This window comes from Dreissena polymorpha, chromosome 4 (genome assembly GCF_020536995.1).
Source record: "Dreissena polymorpha isolate Duluth1 chromosome 4, UMN_Dpol_1.0, whole genome shotgun sequence".
In the NCBI taxonomy this organism is placed as follows: domain Eukaryota; kingdom Metazoa; phylum Mollusca; class Bivalvia; order Myida; family Dreissenidae; genus Dreissena; species Dreissena polymorpha.
Window position 1 is genome coordinate 140084072 of NC_068358.1, and position 22022 is coordinate 140106093.

Below are 22022 nucleotides of genomic sequence, written 5' to 3' on the forward strand. Positions count from 1 at the left end.
ATGATCCTGCATAAAGCTTAAGGAAAGGGGCCATAGCATGTGTTCAAATATGTGGAAAATAGTGTGAAAAAAAACAAATATAAGTTCAGGTTTTACTACTAGAGGAATGAAATATTGAAGAATGTGTTTCATTTGGTAGACTGTAATCAACTACAGCAATAAAATAGACAAAAGTCAAGATGATGTTGTTTCTTGAATTAATGCAACTGTTTTTCTTATAGATTGCTTAATCTTTACAGTTACGAATACAACCTGATTGTTATTTTTATTTGAGGCCTGGGAAACAATTAAATCTATCCATGTCTGTGACATTTTTATAGTTATAGACTATATATGCAGTGCTCTGTGAAAAGGGGGTTAAATTCATTTGCATTAAGTGTCGTCCCGGGATCAGAGACAACACTTTCTGCTTTTATGATATTGTTTGCTTCAATAAAGTCTCTTCTTAGCAAAAATCAAGTTAAGGCGGAAAGTGTCATCCCTGATTAGCCTTTGTAGACTGCACAGGCTAATCTGGGATGACACTTTACGCACATGCATTAAACCCCCGTTTAACAGAGCAAGGCCCATATTTAATTCTTAGCATGGACCATATTTTCTATGATCTGATTCAGACTGGAAGGATGCTGCAGACCTAGAGAGGTTTGCTGACTGTGTGATCATATGTACACCTGACAGATTGCATAAGGTCAGACACATATTTTGTATTTTTGGTTTTCATTTGTGGCTATGATTTAACTTCTATTACACAGTCTGGAAAATACTTTTGTATATATCAGTGAGCATACTCAAAGCTTTTTTTAGGAATTGGTACTAGATGATACAGGTACAAATTGCATAATCATTTAGTCGAAAAAGAAAGCCTGTGCAGTAACTCTTTGATTAATACATTGTTATGAGCAATGCCCAATAACTTTATAACCTTAGTATAATGTGTTCTTTATAATGAAGCAGTGTACAATTACTCTATTATTATTTTACTCTTATTTATTAACAATGTTGTTTTTTATTAGGATAATGTTAAAGGTTATGCATCATTACTATATTGTTATTTATTTGAGAGATTCTTGTAAGTTGCTATATTTTGATGCAGTTGACTCTTAGTGCATATACATGTGTCTCTTACAAGTGTTGATGAACATTCTTCACATGAAGCATGGTCTTGACATGTTTTGTGTTTCAGGAACCAGCTATTGCATTTGCGAAGAAAGGTTATCATATTCTACTTGAAAAACCTATGGCTGTAAGTGCGGTTTAATGTCGTTTAAGTCCACAGCATGTCATTATTGTTTAGTGTAAATAAAAGTTTGCATTTTTTTCCCAGCTTTACGGGAAGATAGCCCATGGCTTTGAAATTTGGAATTTTATCGGCATTTTCAATACATTGGGAAAATAAATTGGGATTTAAAACTACATGAATGAGTTCAGCATCTTTAATCACCAACACCACAAACACCAATTTACACCATCATGATCAACAGTTTTCCACATAATAAGCTCACACAAAGTCTTCAGTCACATCAGGCACCATTTTATTAGGAGGCGTATCAATGGGACAAATGTTCTGACCAAATTTCATGAAGTTCAGACAATAAATGTGGCCTCTAGAGTGTTCACAAGGCAAAATGTTGACGACGGATGACGCACGACGGACAACGCACGACAGACAAAAAGCGATCACAAAAGCTAACCATGAGCACGTTGTGCTCAGGTGAGCTATAAAAATGTGCTGATTTTGGCCAGAAAATTGTAGCATATATGCAAGTACAAAAAGTATTCTACTGATGGAAATGGAAGCTTTAAATGAAACAAGAATTCTAATTGGTCACATTTTATGTTAAGAATGATAAAAGATTTTATTGAAGACTAAACAGGATGGGTATTATTGTCCCCTACTGGTGAAACCGGAGGGGACTTATGGTTTGCACTCCGTCTGTCAGTCTGTCAGTCTGTCTGTCAGTCTGTCACACTTTTCTAGATCCTGCAATAACTTTAAAAGTTCTTCATATTTTTTCATGAAACTTGAAACATGGATAGATGGCAATATGGAGATTATGCACATCATTCAATTTTGTTCCTACATCAAAAATTTTGGTTGCTATGGCAACAAATATATAAAAAAATATATAAAAAATACTGACAATGGTGGAGTTTCACCGGTAGGGGACCATATTGCTTGGCAATGTCTTGTTATTATTGCAATTGTCGCTTGCCTTTGTAATGAAATAAAATACCAGCAGAAAAAGTAAGAATTTACCTTCAAACAATGTATACCTGTGGAGTTTCATTACCTCTATTTTGCAGGTAACAGAGGCAGACTGTAGAGAGATTGTGGCTACATGCAAAGAGAACAATGTGATACTGTCTGTATGTCATGTGCTCCGGTACATTCCCTGGGTAAAGAAAGTGAAGGAAATCATAGACAGCGGGGCCATTGGAGATGTGGTCAACATCAACCATACTGAGCCCGTATGTACTGCATGTTTAAATGGACAATCCATTGAGAAAATGCTTTGTAGGTTACAGTATACTCCTGAATTGAGATGTTCAATGCTATAGTCTCTAAATCATTCTTGTTGATTTACTGGAAGACTATTTTTAGCTCGACTATTATATATAAAATATATATAGTGGAGCTATCCTACTCACCCTGGCGTCGGCGTTAGCGTCTTCGTCTGCGTCAGCGTTAGCGTGCAAATGTTAAAGTTTTCGTACTACCCCAAATATTTTCATTGTGCCTTGACATATTGCTTTCATATTTTGCATACTTGTTTACCAACATCACCCCAACCTATAAACAAGAGCAGACAACTCTATCAAGCATTTTGTCATAATTATGGCCCCTTTTCCACTTACATTATGCAGCAAATGTTAAAGTTTGCGTACTACCCCAACTATTTTCAATGTCCCTTTACATATTGCTTTCATATTTTGCATTCTTGTTAACCATCATGACCCCAACCTATAACAAGAGCAGACAACTCTATCAAGCATTTTGTCATAATTATTGCCCCTTTTTACTTTAAATATGCATATAATTGATAAATCTATGTTAAAGTTTGTGTACTACCCAAATATTTCCTATATCCTTTGACACATTGCTTTTATATGTTGCATACTTGTTTACCAACATGACCCCAACCTATAAACAAGAGCAGACCACTGTATCAAGCATTTTGACATAATTATGGCCCCTTGTACACTTAGATAATTGAACATTTTGCTTTAATTGCCATAACTTCTTTATTTATGATCACATTTTATTATTACTTTGACAAAACAATACTTACCTGAATACCACAATGGATTCCACCCAAAGAATACCCCACGCCCCTACCCAGAATCCCTTCCCCCTCCCCCCTCAACCCCCCCACCCAATTATATTTTTTTAAACATCATCTTATAAATTACCACACCCCACATTATACCACCCTCTCACCTCCACCCCCCTACCCCCCCACCCCCCCCCCCAATTTTTTTTTAAACATCATCTCATAAATTACCACACCCCACATTATACCCCTTTCTCACCCCCCCCTACCCCCCCCCCCCCCTAAATTTTTTTTTTCCTTTTTTAACCAGGTTTTCCAAAGGAAAAAACTGGTTATTAGATTGGCGAATGCGGGCGGGCTGACTGGCTGGCTGGAGGGCTGGCGGGCGGGCGGAACAAGCTTGTCCGGGCCATAACTTTGTTGTTCATTGTGAGATTTTAAAATCATTTGGCACATTTGTTAACCATCATTAGACGGTGTGTCGCGCGAAAAAATTACGTCAATATCTCCAAGGTCAAGGTCACACTTTGAGTTCAAAGGTAAAAAATAGCCATAAATGAGCTTGTCTGGGCTATAACTATGTCATTCATTATGAGATTTTAAAATCATTTGGCACATTTGTTCACCATCATGGGACGGTGTGTCGCACGAAAGAATCACGTCAATATCTCCAATGTCAAGGTCTCCACGACTAAAAATAGATTTATTTTAAAACAAACTTACAAAGGGGGTTAATTTTGTTTGTTCATTTAAAAAGTTCAGTTTGAGTTGTCTCCCTTTATCAGATTTTTTTTCACAATGAAAACCTGGTTTTGTGACAATTTTGTCCCTTGTTTATTTTTGAAAGATCTTCTTATAAATGATTGAATATGAACAATTTCCCCATGATTGCTTACGTTATACTGTCAAGCACTCGAATAGTTGAGCGCACTGTCCTCTGACAGCTCATAATTTGTAAGACACTAGTATCGGTATTCTTTTAAAATCTTTGTAATGATTTAAAATTAAAGACTACTGTGAGAAACTTCTGTGAAGGCAGGTTACGCTTAACTTAAATGTAGCTGGAGAAAATACTGAAATAAAAAACGTTAATACAATTTCTTTTAGCTAAATATAAACTTTATCGCATACAGTTTATCACATATTTAAAATAATTTATTGTGTGTGATTTTTCACAAATAACAAAATATGCACCTGTTATAAAAAGTTTTGTTCAACTATTAAATACAGATGGTTATTAAATTGAATATAAACAATAAGTTAGACAAAAATGTCTTTACAAATTACAAAATATGCAACTATAATATTTATGTTTTGCTAAAAAAATATATACATGCATAAATGATGGATTTAATAAATTTATTTCTTAAATTATACAGAAAATTTGGAGGATAAAACGTTTTACAAGAGTAATCATATTCAGGAATACAAAGAAAGAGTTTTGGGAACTAAATCATGTCCAGAAAACAAGTCAGCCAAACTTGGAAGTTTCAAAATAAGTGTCATAATTTGAATTAATATAAAAGTAACTCTCAAGGAAAACACTTGATAAAAAAAGGCAACTATTGAGAAATGGATATTTAAACTGCAATTGAGGGTGTGTGGCGGGCTCTATGACTCTTAAGAATTGTATGGTTGTCCTGCAATTGCAGGTGGGTTTCTGGCATTTTGCCCACTCCTTTGTGCGCGGTAATTGGCACAAGGAGAGTGGCAGTTCGTTCTCACTGCTGGCCAAGTGTTGTCATGATGTAGACCTCATCTGCTACTGGATGTCTGGCAGGAAATGTGAGAGGGTCTCCTCGTTTGGTCACCTCAGTCACTTTCATAGCGGTGATAAGGTATGTTGAGCATGGATAAGGTATGTTGAGCGGTGATAAGGTATGTTGAGCGGAGATAAGGTATATACAGAGCAGTAATAAGGTATGTAGAGAAACAAATCATTTAATCATTTATGTCTGTGTGATAGAATTTACTTACCATATCTTATTACTTTTTAAGCCACATTTTTAATTTCTTTTGTAATGTCAATACAATGCAATCTAAATGGATGAAACATAACAGAATGTAGTACATTTGCCCCTTCGGACATTTTCCACTTCATGTAATCAGGACTTAACGGACATTTGCCCCTTTGACCAAATTATCAAGGTGGAAACTTGCCCCATGTGAGAGACTAAGACTTGCAGGAACCATCTGCCATGGGTGGACATATAAATGGGCGTGTTGTGTTAATTTCCCATGTCTGCTAAGACCATAATTTTTAATTAAAATGACAGTTTCATCGAGCTGCAACCTCTGCTTGTGTCACTGTTGTTAATAGAATAAACAGACACAGAGCATTCCAAGGTGAGCAGGGATGCTCCATATAAGGCAAAAGTTATAATTAGATCTGATGTTTTGGGGCCATTCTTGAACTTCGATTGGTCAGGCCTAGAACTCATGCATAATAATTAATTGAATTTCTATTGCAAGTCGCCCAACTCTTCAGTGTACTTAGAACCTTGAAACAAGTAGGTTGGTCACTCATGTGCTAGTAGACTCTGAAACTAGTGGGTCTGGCACGACTGTTAATCATTTTTGGGGACTACAGATAGCAATATGTAGTAAGTAATATTTTGTGTTACCTCATAATTGTCCGTTTTATGAGAGAATTAATTTTCCTTATCGATAGTATTCCTAACATTTTATCAGTAAATTTTTGATATCTTAGATTTTTGGTAAAGGGCAGGAAAACCATACATAATGTTATATGTTAATTGATTGATTGTATAAGTGTGATCTGTATGAATGTACAATTATGTATTCACGAGATATTGTTTGTATCATGACCCATACGACTTTTTGTTAAATCATGTATTTTATATAATGCATGCGTCTGATTGAATGCTGTGTTATGTCAAGGTAACTTTTTTATTTGCAGATAACCGTCTTAACGTCTTCCTGTCTTAAGGTCTTAACATCTTCGTCTTCTGCACGTCATTTAACATATGTTGGCGCCAATCAATAAAGGGAAGAATTTTATTATACAAGACGCGTGTTGCGTTGTCTTCTAAGCCCCCAAAAGGTGATTGCGCCAGGAGTTGTGTCTCTATACTCCGTGGCACAAATATTGCATAATTTAAAGTTACTGCGAAAGGAACTTGACAATTATCGCATAGGAAGAGTTACTGTGTAACCTCTGTTTTCCTACACCCCTTCACTCAAATTCTCAAGGTGGACATTTGCCTCTTCGGACATTTGCCCCTCTATTTCTATAGTGCCTTTAATTGTGAATTCAATGGTGGTTTGAAGAGAGTTCATTCATGATATGCTTATAGCTTATACATGCAATTCATTCTTTTTGATAAATGTTACTTTCAAATGAATTTAATTTAAACAGAACTCAACTGTGTCGTTTAAATTGTGTTATTTGTGTCATAAAATAATTTTAGAATTATTTATAATTGTACGTTCATTTTTCTATTTTATAAATGTTCTTTTTCAAATATGTTTACCTGAACATGCTTGTTGCAGACCAATTTTGATAACACAAGTTTATAAATATCTTACATTTTCACAACCATTACAACTATAACAGTAATAATCAATTACTATTATGCTTTAACTTTGATGCTCTAGATCAATATCTTCATTAAATAATTAATTGCATACCACCTCTTTAATGGTAAAAAAACTGTAACATAAATTAGTTTAAGTATTCTTATTATCAATAATAATGCAATAGAGGGCAATTGTCCAAAGGGGCAAATGTCCACTTTGAGAAATTGAACGCAGGGCTAATGTCCACCTTGAGAATTTGAGTGAAGGGGCAAATGTCTGTTTAGTCCTGATTTCATGAAGGGGCAAATGTCCGAAGGGACAAATGTCCGTATACCAACATAATAGTATTTTCATTCATTTATTGTCCCCTACCGGTTTCACCAGAGGGGACTTATGGTTTGCGCTCTGTCTGTCAGTCCGTCCGTCCGCCACACTTTTCTGGATCCTGCAATAACTTTCAAAGTTCTTAATATTTTTTCATGAAACTTGAAGCATGGATAGATGGCAATATGGACATTATGCACGTCATTTAATTTTGTTCCTTCGTCAAAAATTCTGGTTGCTATGGCAACAAATAGACTAGAAATACTGCTGAAAATGGTGTTTTTTCTGGATCCTGCGTTAACTTTAAAATTTCTTAATATTTTTTCATGAAACTTGCAACATGGATAGATGGCAATATGGACATTATGCAAGTCATTTCATTTCGTTCCTTGGCAAAAATTGTGGTTGCTATGGCAACCAAAAAAAATAATTCTGAAAATGGTGGAATTTCTGACAATGGTGGAGCCGGTAGGGGACAATATTGCTTGACAATAGCCTTGTATTTCATTTTTTGTTTCTCCAATTTATGGTGGTTTACAAACAGATTCAAATGTCTGAGGAAATTCAAATGTCAGAGGAAAAATGTAGTGACCTTTTGAACCTATTCATTTCTGTACCTGCTAATTGGTCGAAGTAACAGGATAATATATATGACAAAAATTCTTTTGCTGGACCTGTTATGTTGAGAGTGTTAAAACAGTCTATAGTATACATTTTCAGTTCTACTCTGCGAAAATAATCTAAAGCAGCCATTTATTCATGTCCCTGTGTTATTGTGTATTCAGCCCAAAGATGCTGCAGACAGATGCCTGGACTGTCCTGCTCACGTTGAGACTACCTGTCCTTACTCTGCTAAAAAGCTCTATCTAGGGTTTGTGAAAACGGTACATACAAATAATTGGATTATTGTTTCTCAATTAGAAATTAAAGTGTATGTGACAAAGCCTTTGCCTTTTAAGATAAGTTTTAAAAGAAAAAAGTGTTTGGAAAATAGTTTGGAAAATGTTTTATTAACAGAACATTTTAGCTTTCTGACCATTCATGGCAATAAAGAAAACATATCTAATTTCTAATTAGCATGGTTTATCAACAGTTATTTTCAAATTAACAATAGGTTGGTCATGTTTATCAAAATAAATGTTTATGAATGTTCATATAAAATCTTCATGAATCTTAATTGATTGTTACTTAGATTACAGCATGGGCTCTGGAAGTAATTTAATAAGTATCAGATATATTGTTCAGGGTATAGTAAATATTGCGGCCTCAAATACTTATGTTGACCTGGGCAATTGGCCTCATTTGTCATCACTCTCCCCTGGGTTCAATATTTAAATAACCCCTTAACACCTGTGATATTTTTATAATGTAGTGTGTATTTCATGAAGGTATTACAATGTTGCAGACAGATAATATTTGCACATTCACTCATTTAAAGGTAGCAGAAAATGTTTTTGAATTACTGAAAATGTCAGATTGTCTCACAAATTTCCATTTGTAAATAAGAATCAAATAGTGTATGTACTTTTTCACCATGTTGTTTTTATAGTGGTTACAAAGCCCGTTACTTCCATGCGTGAATTACTCTAGTACATGACTTCTCTGATCATGTAATTTCAGGGTCACATAGGCTGGCCAGTGTCAGTCATATGTGATACACCAGATATAGAGAATGTCACCCAGGCCCTCAGGGATGGACCGTATGGTCGCTGTGTATACAATATGGACAATGATGTCGTCTCTAATCAGGGAAATAAATAAAAATAAAAGCATGAAAAGTGAGCAGTCTACCAAAAAAAAAAAACTGTCTAAACAGAATTATTATTTTATTTTTGAAAATGTAAAATCTCAGTCAATGTAACCTTATTGGCGTCGCACTGAAGCTCGGCGACTCGTATGTAATAGATTTTTATCGCTTATGGGAGGAGAAGTTATTTTACGGATCAATATATATATTTTTGTGTCAGAATATCTTGCATAGTGGTGATATTTGGTGTAAATTAGTGTAAATAAGTACTGAATTTGTGCCTATTGCATTAACTGCAACATTTATTACCAATAATGTAAAGCTAATTCTTTTAATTAATAACTGATCATAGGGACTGGGCAATAATAAAAGATCACAGGGACTGAGCAAATACGCGAACCGGTGAAACTTTCTGGTTTTGTATTAAAAAAACAAAACATAATCAAAATATATCTATTTTGTGGTTTTTCTAACAATAGCACAGACTTTTGCTGTTTGAGTTTTGGTTAACGCGTATTTTCTTGAATTTCACAAGACGGCAGCGATTACACGGTTTATTGAATTATTGATAACCGTTTAACAACAGTCACTTATTAATTTCTTAGTTAGAAGGTGATTTTTCAAGCGGTCCCGTAGTGGAGTGGTTACACGCTCGCTGCACATGTGAGAGGCCAGAGGTTAGAGCCCGAGTAGAATCAAATTATTTTATTTGTGTTTTATGTTAACTTTTTGTTTTGATGTAGACATTTTAGTTTAAAGAAATATGCTGTTTTATTGTAACCATTTTTTTATTATGCCCATGAAATATATGTGTGAGAGGGTGGGGGTGGGGGGTCGTTAACACATTAAAACTTGTACAGTGTTTTCATATCAATAAAAAATGCAAACGGATGCCAGTAAAAAAAGGAACCCAGTGTAAATAAAATGAACTATGAAATGTTTTGGGGTAACAACACACAAAAATCATAGATAATGGTTATTTGGGGGGGTTTTAACACAACATCATAGATAATGGTTATTTGGGGGTTACAACACATAATCATAGATAATTGTTATACCAGTATCTTTTTCTATTTTGTTTAAAATAATCGGCTAATATATTAATATTTATAGCAGAAAAATCGTTCCATGTAACTTCATTGAGTGCCTTATACACTGAAATTCCCGACGCCCTTTGATGCTTTGCATCAATACTTATCTTGTGTATACTATTTATAGGTAAAATCACCTTTTGCATGTGTAATGCTTTAATAGAGACTAAACACGACAGGTGTGTAGTGTAGGATAGTGATCGTTAAACTTTTGTTGAGTGTTTATCATATGTATGTTTATAACAAATATAGTATGCTTTTGACTTAAATAAAAAAGACTTATTCACTTTTGACATTCTTTAATAGCTTCAACAACCAACTTTCTAACTTTCATCCATGGGTGGATTGATTGGCAAATTAAAAACTACTTTTTACACAACAGACTTTAGAATTCATAGGTTTGGATAGTATACACCTATTCTTGTGACTTTGACGGTAATATTAACACCCGGACCCAATGTCATTTTCTTCAGAAGCTTCGCTGCATACTTTTTTCTAAATATAGTTTATATATATATATATATAATATATATATATATATATATATATATATATATATATATATATATATATATATATATATATATATATATATATATATATATATATATATATATGGGTGGGTGGGGAATGGGATTATTAATGCAGAACCTGTGGTTCAGTCCTCATGATCATCATTAAGTAACGTAAAGTATTACTTCTTGGGATTGTTCAGGATGTGGATTTTTATCAATAAAAAATATTATTATAGGATTTACATTTTAATAAACAAGCATAGTTGTTTAACCAACCCAAAACTTCTTATAACATCGAAGGTGCCACCTCTGCATCATCTGCAAATACGCTAATAATTTCTATGTTCGTTTTACATAATGCGTGAATGATGTCAATGACATAAATTGTGTTTTTAAGATATTTTCTTTTCCATTTTTAATTAATTTGATTTTGAAATATTCTCCATTTGCCTTGTTATTATTAACGTCTGCAATTTGCAAGAATACAATATGAAAACCATTTGTAAAATACTCCCCGATTGGTTTATAGGATGTGGTAAAAGCCAATAAAAATTGCTGACGCTTAACAAGTCGACTAGGCACAACAAAACGACCCGTATTACAAACAAATTTTAAACAACACTTTCGTCAATCTGCGCATTTTTTTTAGTTTTTGGATAAAATACCAGGTCGGCGGGTGAAATGTATATAAAAACCCCGAAAGTGATTTTTATTTTTATTTGTCGAAAAATAGGGTCGGTCGCTCCCGTAAAACAAACAATAATAAAATGTTGGCCTTATGTTTCATTTTATCGTGTCCGTGTATAAATATGTGACTTGACAGCGAGTACTTAATTATCGCATACTCGTAGGAGTAGAAACCCCAAATACAGTATAACTATTTCATGTTCAGGATTTATTATTACTTTATATACCAATCAGCTTACAAATCAAATGATGAATTAAAAAAGAACATAATCTATTCAATAATTATATACATATTGTTAACATTGTTAAAGGTATAATAGACATTACACCTAACGTCAAAGTATTTCACATATGCTTTCAGGACGGCGATGATTTTGTTGACGGATACCGCAATCGTTTCTGTCAAATATCGAAGGTATACTAATGTGTAAAGTTATGTTGCTCATTCTGTGTTCTCTGTAAACGTTTTTGCCATCTTTATCCTAGACGCAAGTATCAATATAGAAATTTTGCTGTGTTTTTATTTATTGCCGAGTACATGTATGCATTATTTTATGTTATTATCCATACATAAACTGCTTTTGGCATGACAGTTACTGCCGACGAAAGTTAAATCATGAGCACGCGCCCGCGCATCTATTTGACCCAGAAGATACCGGAAGAATGCGAGGGATGGCGTCTACTCAGGGAATCGTGTGACGTCAAGGTTTACGACGAAATCGAAACTGGTCACATGATTGTACCACGTGACCAGTTACTGCGGGACGTCCGCGGTGTGGATGCACTTTATTTGGCATTGCCGGTGCAGGTCGATGCGGAACTCCTCGACGCCGCTGGTAAGGGTTAATGCGCTATTGAGTTAAAATTATGTTATTGATTTTCTTATAATAGTAAGGTATGCTTTCGAATTTACTTTCCCTTTCTCTTAAGTCAGTAAAATATAAGGAATCCCAAGTACAAACAACAAGCATATCAGCAGGCATATGAACTAAGAGATGTATATCTATCGCAAGGCCCGCAGTTGAAGGTAATAGCTACCAAGTCCGTCGGCTTGAACCACATTGATTTGGCAGAGTGCGCCCGACGGAATATCCCAGTTGGCTATACACCGGATGTGCTTACCGATGACTTATATCTAATCTTGGAAATTTTCTGGGTTATTGTGTAAGTGTTAGATCAGATGTCCGATGTAAACATATAATTATATAAATTGGCTTCTATCACGTTTTAAGGCTGGTTGCAGGTATCCAAGCGGTTCACGGCGGCCAGTGGGGCAAAACCTGGGAAAGTTCTCTGTACCTCTGTGGCAAGGACATCTGCAACTCAGTCGTCGGCATTGTCGGCCTCGGGCGCATAGGACTCGGCGTTGCCAAGCGACTGCGCGCGTTCGGGATAAGTCGTCTGCTGTACTGCGGGCGCGCATCAAAACCGCATGCAGCAGAGGTGAATGGTGAATATGTTTCGTTCGATGAACTATTGAAAATGTCCGATTTTGTTATTGCGTGTTGCTCAATCACCCCGGAGAATCATCATTTATTTAACGCGGATGCGTTTGGAAAGATGAAGAAATCGGCCATTTTTATCAACGCGTCACGTGGTATCCTTGTTGACCAAGATGCGCTCTACGTTGCGCTTGCTTCCGGAAAGATTTTAGCAGCGGGCCTGGACGTTACGACTCCAGAACCACTTCCGCCGGACCACAGATTGCTGACGCTACCAACTGCACTGTACACCCACACCTGGTTAGCGCTACTGTTACGGCCCGGCACGCTATGGCGGACCTGTCTGCTCGCAATGCATTGGCCGGTTTGAGAGGAGAGCCACTTCCTGCGCCCGTTCCGCTGATCTGATGGAACACAAATATTCTTCTGTTTAAAAATGTTTGATTAAACAATCATGCTTGTTTAAGTGTTGTTTATTGGTCAATTGATAACGATTTACATCGGACTTGTTGCAATCGCATATCAATGTCTTAGAACGACAAAGCGTTGTTTTTTACTATTCAACAACTATAATAGGAACATGCGTTCGATAATATCATGGTCAGACAAACCGATTGAACTGATATCAGACTCACGTTAAGTTATCAGTTAACGTTATGTTACAAAATGTGTCTAAAGTGCTACGTAATCTATACGTTTAATCAATGTTTATGTACTTATAATAAATAGATCATACGATTAGAACTAATTGGAATGAATTCTATGAGTAGTATCCATATATGAAATATGTGTGATGGATAACATAGACCCCGCTATAGATGCAGTATTTCTTTAATTATAATACTGGTCTTTGTATCCTTTTAAATTGGCGCTCAAAGTTGGGTGTCTACCGTACGGTAGCTCCCGTTAAAAAGGCAAACGTCCCAAAATATTGATTTCAGTAATCATTTTTCGCTTATTGTTGATCTTTTGTTTTAATATAAATGAGTCTCGTATCAAATTTCATATACGGTATGTACTACACACACGAATGTTCACCCTTTTTAAAGCGCTTTCAATGTTTATTAAGCGTTTGTTTAGGCTGTTGGTCTTCACAACACTAACGTCTTATTTGACCAAAACAGTATGTTAAGTAAAAGTGATCTTATTAGTTTAATTATTATCTGGATGTAAAATCAACAGTGTTGGTGCCGCATGTTGCTTGCCTAAACTACAACATTATAACGGCCTTTTTTATGTTTGTATGTGACCTACAACAGCTACTGTAATATCGGACTTCAACATGGAGACCATCAATGAGGAAATCTCCGTCCCTTATGTTGAGAAGTTGTGTGCCCAGTGCCTGGACGAGATTCCCAACATTCGAACCACCACTGGATTCTGTCGCCAGTGCAAAGAGTTTATCTGCAGCGACCCATGTCTCCGCCAGCACGCCAAGTTTCGCCTCACAAAAACACATCGATTTATTCTGGACGACGGGTTGAAGGCTTTTCTGAAGAATTTTCAAAATGTTGGGGAGGCGTCGCTGCAAAATAAGGAGTCTGAATCAGCGGACGAATCCAGCGAAACTAAAAGAGTTCCAACCATCCTTCAAGCGGTGTTGAGGACGGAATATAACTTCCGGGCGGATAGCGATCGAGAAATATGCAGTGTACACGCGTCTGCTGTTATTGCAAGCGGTCATATTGTACTTGTGGATCTTAAAAACAGTAACATCAAACTATTCAATCCGGAAATTCGAAAATGCATGTCTGTGTTAAAATTTGAAGGTGGTCCTCGGGACCTTTGCGTATCCAATAAAAATCCGAATGAAGTTTACATCGCGGAAAAGGGAGTGCGCGGTATACATCACGTGACTTCAACCCGGGGCGTGTTGGCCATTAAGGAAACCATAGGAACGGAAGGGGAGTGTTTCGGCATCGCATGCATTAAGGACGGTCTTGCTGTGACAACCACCGTCAACAAGACGTACTATGGGCAGCAAGAGCTGCGTTTACTGGAATATCGCGGCCGAGTGAAGAGAAGGTTTAGTGCCGACAAGTATAAACAGATTGCATACAATATGCCATGGTACTTGTGCTCAAACATGGACGGTCAAAGGGTTCTCATGTCAGACTTCGGTAACCACACTATCACGTGCGTTGACATAGACGGTGACGTCATATTTGTGTTCAAGGACCCCGCATTGTTGAGACCAGCATCCCTTGCTAGCGACGCAAATTTCGACATTTTTGCTGTAAGCCAACGCGGACAATGCGTGCACCATATTTCGCAGGATGGCGCGAAAAAGGGCGTGATATACTCCGAGAAAATGATGGAGTTCCCTGGAGGAATAGCGTTTGATTACACGGTGACGTCGCGGTTCTATTTGCAGTGCACTGGCTGGTCTGACACCATTCAGGTGTTCGATCTGGTAACTGATAGGGATCCATAGATCCGTTGACCTTGGTGATCAGCCGCTACTCTGAGCCTAAGCCGAGAGGTGTCGCCCTGCACCATTTCATTTGCACTGTTAAGAACCTGTCGTGTCGCGTTTTTTGTAACGTTTACCTTTAAATAGTTATTACCGGTATATAGTATATTCAAAATAATATTGGGAACCATCTTACTCCTTTCTAAAATGGGAATGTCGTCAAGAAATACCCCAACAAATACGCTCATATCGACCGAATGTTGGCTGTAGGATGTCAGTACCTAAACGGAAGCCGATGAAGGGCAGATATAGACCAATTATGTATTTCTTTTTAATGATTGACAAAAATAAGTTGTATTTTGTTGTATGAATTCATGTAAATTAAATGAGTTTTAAAGCGTTCTGATACATACATGTATTTCCTATATATATCAGAATTTAGATGTGAGACTACTAGAATGTTGCATAATAGACTATTACTAGTGAGAGAATAATCATAATATAGTTCTCGACTTGTGTGATCAGAACATAACAAAACAATGTTTTATTCGTTTTCGTAGATTTACATGTACATACATCTTCAATAACAATGACAAGCATGGAAATTAAGTACATGTGGTTACATGTTGTAAAATATTAGTACTTAAATCTGAAGTCACACGAATGCACAGACCGGGTACTACATTTAGTTCACCAAATCTTTGAAACTGGCATCAATATACATGTTCGAGTGGGTTTGGCGTTCATTTGGACAACTAAATGGCACTAAATGATTATTCGAGCTAAGACTATTTCATCGGTTTGTACATGCATTTGAGGCATTTGTATGCTATCATTTGCACCGGACTGCTTGATCACAGCGACACATGATAACTGCGTATGTTCTCAAGTGCATTCGTTCGACGTGCAGTTCGCTCTGAAATTCTATTGTCATTCCGATAAGCTTCTCTTTGTTGACTACCAGAAGCCAGATTCCCATAATATATACTGCCGCTCTCGGTTTCCGGACCACCCAACTCCCCGGATGTGTAAGGTACGGACCAGTTTGATCTACTTTCGGCAATGACGCTTAAATATGGCGGCGGGTCAGTGGAACAGTGGATATTGTTTTGTCGACTGTCATTTGCGCCAGATGCGTGAATTCTGATTCCGTTGGTTGACCGGATGCTCTCCGTGCGGTGCAGCGTGGATCCCGGAAGCGGAGTCACCGGGCTTTCGGCGCTGGGAGGGCCTTCGTATTGAGGTGGAAGTTCTGAATAAGGCGGTGGCTTTGGGAAAGCTCGCCGTCGGGATATTTCTGGAACAAGCATATAATGCATGGTTCAGCTCGAATGTTGGCTTCTATCCGATGAAGTGCGACAAGCATACGGGTCTTAATTAAGACTGAAAACCAAACACGACAAATGATTCAAGGTCTCTGATGTATGACTTTGGTTGGAAATTTTACATGCCGTAATTCGCCATGTCCGCCATATGATAAACAAATAAAGAATATCCCAGTGAGAGCAGTTTAAACAAATTAGACTCTAGGATTAGGAGTTAGATCCCCAAATACATGAACAATAACTTAAATTTCTCTGATTCATTCCGACGCTTGCAATCTGGGGCTAATATTGACAGATGCATTATTTCTTACATATTATTTCTTAGCTAGACCTATAGAAATTTAAACGTAGAACCATGCATTTAACGCAAGGTACCCGATTTGTAAGTTTATTCGTAAGCCATTAAACTTGTATGCAGAAAATGTTTGTCGACATTACAATAAGTATAAAATGCGAATACGAATTACGGTCAAACTCGTGGACAGAGGAACAAAAATAACACCAGCGTTGCTCCAGCCTAGACTGCGTATCCGCTCAATGGTTCAGTAGCTACCCTGTCCGCAAATGAGACAACGAAACCTTCTATTACTTGGCTAGGATGAGGATACGCTGGCTGAATATGACACATTTTCGCATCACGCGGTTTATAGGTGTATCATATAATTATATGCAAACCGTACCTCGTTCTTGATGTATTGTCGTCCGGTGTCTTGGGCTGATACGCACGACTCGGTTCTTGTTTTTGCTCGTGATGCAAATAATGAGCGCCGCAGCGACCGCGATCACCAGCACGCCCGCGATGATACAGATAATCACCAGCGAGCTCTCCGTCAGGCTGCAACCAACAAACGGTGTAGCATGAGTCGTCATATGTAAGAGCTAATTACTTTTAATAAATGCTGCCATTTAAGTCTTAAGAAATTAAAACACCACTACCTACATGCTTTAATAAACATATACTTTGCATAAAGTTTTTCTTACAGTTAAACTGTACAAAATATGAGAAGATATTTGATTTAAAATAGTCATTTTAATTGTGCATGTCGACGGTTTTTATCCCTTAATATAGAAATTGCATATCCCTTCTTTTAATGCATATATGTGGCTGGGAACGAGATTTTGACCCATCTGGTCAAAAAATGACTTTTTTAGTTATTATTTACATAGTAACAATGCTATTTTGATTGAATTGTTACAAAAAAATATACAGTGCCAAACATATTTTGTCGACACTTGCGCACAGTTGCCTTCAAACTCGCCCCCCAAAAAATCAATATATTCTATGAGAATTTTATAACTGATTTTCCCGTTTTCGATGGTACGTCCAGTTTGCGATCGTGCGCAACTGCATAAGCGTATATTTATAGCGTTGCCACGCCTACACTTCATTCGCTACGATTTAACTACTACCACTGATTTTCCCGCGCCCGCGTATTGTTCCCGTTAACATTTTTTAATTTCATTAAATAAATGATTAAATTAGCGTTTATAAATACTAAAATACAGGAAATATATGTGAAGTAAAAGTTTAATAGTACATACTTTTTAAAAGACAAGCTTTTTAAAAAGCATACATTATTAACCGCCGATTGCATCATTAATAAGAATTGCATTACTTTTTGACGATGCTGGAACAGCAGCGTCCAAGGTTTGATAACCAGTAAAAAAATTCTTCACAATGGCAACCTATGTAAAAGACCGAGCCAGTACGATTGAGATAACTCGATTTTTCAGTTACTTCCCTTGGCATTCGCCACTGCGTAGGAGATTGCTCGTTGATTTTCATTGATAACATTCTCCTAGCAGAGTTGTCGTTCGTGTTGATAAAGGTAAATATTAATAGAACAGCATATCCTGGGGAAACAGATTCAATAAGTGTATCAGAACGTTAATTTCAAATTAGTAATTTTACATCCATTTTATTTTTATGGACCAATGAAACAACTACAGTCCAACTTGCCCGAGCGACCGCCGGTTAATAACGACCAACAGTCAATAACGACCACACCGATTTCCTCCCGAACGATTTCACTATATATTGAACCTGAGAATAAAGCCCACCTGTGAACAAAGACCAACGACCACCCTTTTACATTCCCAAATCTCCATTTTGATAGCTTACAACGACCACTGCAATCATAAAAATCAACGATTTCGCAACTTTAAAAAAACAAAATGGCCGCCAGGACGCTGCGTAGTCACGTGATACACATCTTACCAATGGACTCGTCGGTCGCTATGGAGATATTGACAAGTGACAGTTTATTGCACTCGATAGCAGTTGTTTGTTTATTTAACATGCATTGCTAATTGGTAGTCGCCTGCTTCTTTTATGCATTTGACAGTTTGTCAAAAGTGTAACAATTTGCCTTTGTATTTAAGTGACTCGCGATTAGTGTACTAATTGCCGAAAATATCAAAGACAAATTTGGGGCTTTCAGAAACTCATTAAGGAAATTAACGATTTCATATTATTTACGATGCCTATTAAAGACAAACATTTTGATAGTCGTTCTCTTCTTAAATTTCTCCGTAATAAGACGTTCATAGATTATAGAAAAGTAAATAGTCAGTTCAAGTTAACAATCATGGCTTCCAAGCGTAAGTTCTTGACGTTGGAAGAACGCGTTAAGGTCATTAGTTTGTTAGGTAAAGGACACAGTTGTAGACGAGTGGCTAGTGATCTTGGTGTAGGAAAAACTGAAATTCAGAGCATTTTAAAGCGTAAACATGAGATTATGGACGAATTCGAGAACGTAAACTGTGAAAGTAAACGCCCTAAGCGTGAGTCGGAATTCGCGTCAGTGAATGACTGAGTGCATAAGTGGTTTGTTGACGCAAGTGCAAGGCTCTTGCCTGTGTCTGGACCTATGATCTACATGTATGTCAATAGTTATTTATACAGTATATGATAAATTAAATAAATAATAATAACTTAAGGGAATAGAAATACAACATGTAATAAATATACAAATGTAAAACAAAACTGTGTTTTCAATCCTTTATTTCATTATACATGCATAAGTATTCAAACATTTAAACAATAGAGCATATACATAGATAAGGTACCTGTTAAAAAACTAATAGCATATTTTGCAAAGTTTCGATCGACCCTGCGAATAAAGACCACCTGTGAACAAAGACCACAACGACCAAATCCCTTGAGTGGTCTTTATTGACAGGTTGGACTGTATATATTTTCTCTATTTTGTTTGATATTTGTTCTCGATTTAGTAAATAAATTGCGAATAAAACATGTAAAATTAACTTTTTACGTGATCACAAAACTAAAGAATGCGAACGATTTCGAACCTGCAAATTGTAAACGCTGCACTGCTATGATATATACAGATAAAACAACATTTCTTTGCGTAAAACACGGCTGTCCGGCTAGCGCAGTGGTTAGCACGCTCGCTTCTCACCTAGGCGAACCGGGTTCGATTCCCGTTCCCGGCGCATGTGAGTCTGGTTGGTGGTCACCATACCGGACAGGTGGGTTTCCTCCGGGTACTCCGGTTTCCCCCCACAGCACAAGACCACGCCTAAATTAAAAATCTTTCAGTAAAAACAATAAATAGCTGGAAATTGCAGCTATCATTCAAAATTCATCCCAACTTTCGTGAGTCTAAAATCTGATTAGGAAGGAGTGCTGGGACACACTCCGGGTCCTCACCTAATGCAGCCTCTGGCGCGGAGGGACCTCATAAACATGGAAATACACACACACTCTTTGCGTAATTGTCCGCCAGCTAGCGCAGTGGTAAGGACGTTCGCTTTTTCACCTTTACAACACCGGTTCGATTCCCGCTCCCGGCGCAATGTTATATTTTGTATGTTTTACGGTCACCATTCCTGACAGTTGTTTTTTTCCGGAAAATCTCATCCCCCCCCCCACCCCCGCAGCATTCTACCATATAAAAAATTAAAAAGTATTTCAGTACAAAACAAATACAGTAGCTGGAAATTGCAGCTATCATTCAAAGTTCGTCCCAACTGTCGTCAATCTAATCTTATTAGGTAGGAGTGCTGGACTTACCCCGGGTCCCAACATTATGCAGCCTCAGCGCGGACGTAACTCATTACCTTGGAAAAACACAAATACACACACTGGGTGCAGCCTAGGCGCGTATAGACTCAAACAAGGCAACAAACTCAAGTGCGGGCACAATCATTTAAAATTTACATATTGAATACGATATTCTAACAGAAATTACACAACCACCTAAGTGTACATACCATGTTTGATATTTCGTTCGATTGTTAGATTTCAGCATATACATGTATAAGGTCATTTCGCTTTTAGTTAACTTATTCATATGTTCGTGGGCGAACTCGGCTAGTCAAGTGCTCATACGATTGAGCTCACATGGTCCGGCTATGTGCTCATACCTACTTTCGATAATCATCATGAATGTATTGCCATACTTAATGAATAAGAATGTGACCCGCCTCCCAGTTTCGCTCAATGGGTCAAGTTACCCACGGGTACTACTGCCCCGTACCCCTAAACTTTTTTTCGTACCAAAAATGTTTCGTACGCAAATTTTTTTCGTACCAAATTTTTTTTCGTACCCAAAATTTTCGTACCCCAATTTTTTTTCGTACCCAAATGTTCGTATCAACATACACAATTGTGGTGATATAGATAAACTTAAATTGATGTTTTATATCCATCCTCTTCAAAAGCATCGTCACACCAGTACTGCCAGTACTTTGATTGGAGACTTTGAACGTTTTGTTGGTAAACGAATTTGTGGGTTTGACAATCGGTGGTAGATAGATTAATACCAATAGGTCAGTGTGGGCGGTTATTAGTAATTTTACAGGTATTATTACTACAAATTTAGACATGAAGATGGTTGTCGGAATATAATGAATACCGTTAATGGTTATGAAAGTGGTGGTGAAACAAGTTGTTGATGCAGCAGTAGCATTCGCTGTTCTAGTAATAGAATGACCTTTGTCGTTGTAGCAGCAGCAGCGGAAGTGGTGCGGTTGGTGGTGGGTGCGGTGGTGATGGTGACGGTGGTGGTGATGTCGGCTTCGGCTTTGGTTTTATTTTTCGCCGTTTGTGGCGACTGCGGTAACTTTGGTGATGGTGGTGGCTGCGCTATTGGTAGTGACGCTGGTGGTTGTGGCGACTGCAATGGTAGTGATGGGGTTGTTGGCGGCTATGATGGTTGTGATGACGGTGGTACTATGAGCGGTTGCAGTGGTAGTGGCGGTGGTGTCGATGATGGTTATGTCAGTTGCCTAACGAGAATAAGAAATAAAAGCAGGACCCGCAACAGCAGAAAGATTAGTATATATAAGATATAAGTAGTAACGAAGCACAACAAGAGCAGTTCATTTCAATATTATACGTACATTTCACTGTCACAGCACTTCTGGTCACTCACGTTACCACAGCAACCGTCCGCGCAACTAATCGTGTCGTTCATGGAAGGACACGATACCATGATGAATGCTGGCTGCTTACTCGTTGCTTATTGAGTATACTTTAGTACTTGGAGTTTTTAAGTCCAGTTACATGCGATTTACATTACATAAATTTAGACAGCATGTCCATCTTCCGAGCGAATTCATATTTCTCTAGATGACATGTATGTAAAATGCTTACAGTCACTGTTTTTGTATAACCACGTACTTCTTCACGTGCATTGGAA

At 37.3% G+C, this 22022-nt stretch overlaps 1 protein-coding gene and 2 long non-coding RNA genes across 40 annotated transcripts in view; 2 read left to right on the plus strand and 1 right to left on the minus strand.

Moving 5' to 3' along the window:
• Window positions 1-22022, plus strand: part of LOC127876940 (myo-inositol 2-dehydrogenase-like) — a 103067-nt gene that overhangs the window by 22585 nt on the left and 58460 nt on the right. For 17 of the 38 annotated variants that reach the window (XM_052422476.1, XM_052422483.1, XM_052422469.1 and 14 more), the window contains 4 exons: window positions 615-688; window positions 1184-1243; window positions 2305-2469; window positions 4925-5110. The exons of 16 other annotated variants lie outside the window; for them this stretch is intronic. In XM_052422476.1, the coding sequence (XP_052278436.1) occupies window positions 615-688; window positions 1184-1243; window positions 2305-2469; window positions 4925-5110 (485 nt within the window). Of the gene's footprint in view, window positions 1-614; window positions 689-1183; window positions 1244-2304; window positions 2470-4924; window positions 5111-7921; window positions 8021-22022 lie in introns of all 38 variants that reach the window. 5 more of the 38 variants (XM_052422462.1, XM_052422498.1, XM_052422460.1 and 2 more) reach the window with 4 other exon arrangements.
• Window positions 11468-12303, plus strand: LOC127876955 (uncharacterized). Its single transcript, XR_008048166.1, has 3 exons — window positions 11468-11591; window positions 11770-12012; window positions 12190-12303. It is a non-coding gene; the product is annotated as an uncharacterized LOC127876955 (long non-coding RNA).
• On the minus strand, window positions 15561-17169 carry LOC127876961 (uncharacterized). Its single transcript, XR_008048173.1, has 2 exons — window positions 17037-17169; window positions 15561-16328 (listed from the first exon to the last, which is right to left on the minus strand). It is a non-coding gene; the product is annotated as an uncharacterized LOC127876961 (long non-coding RNA).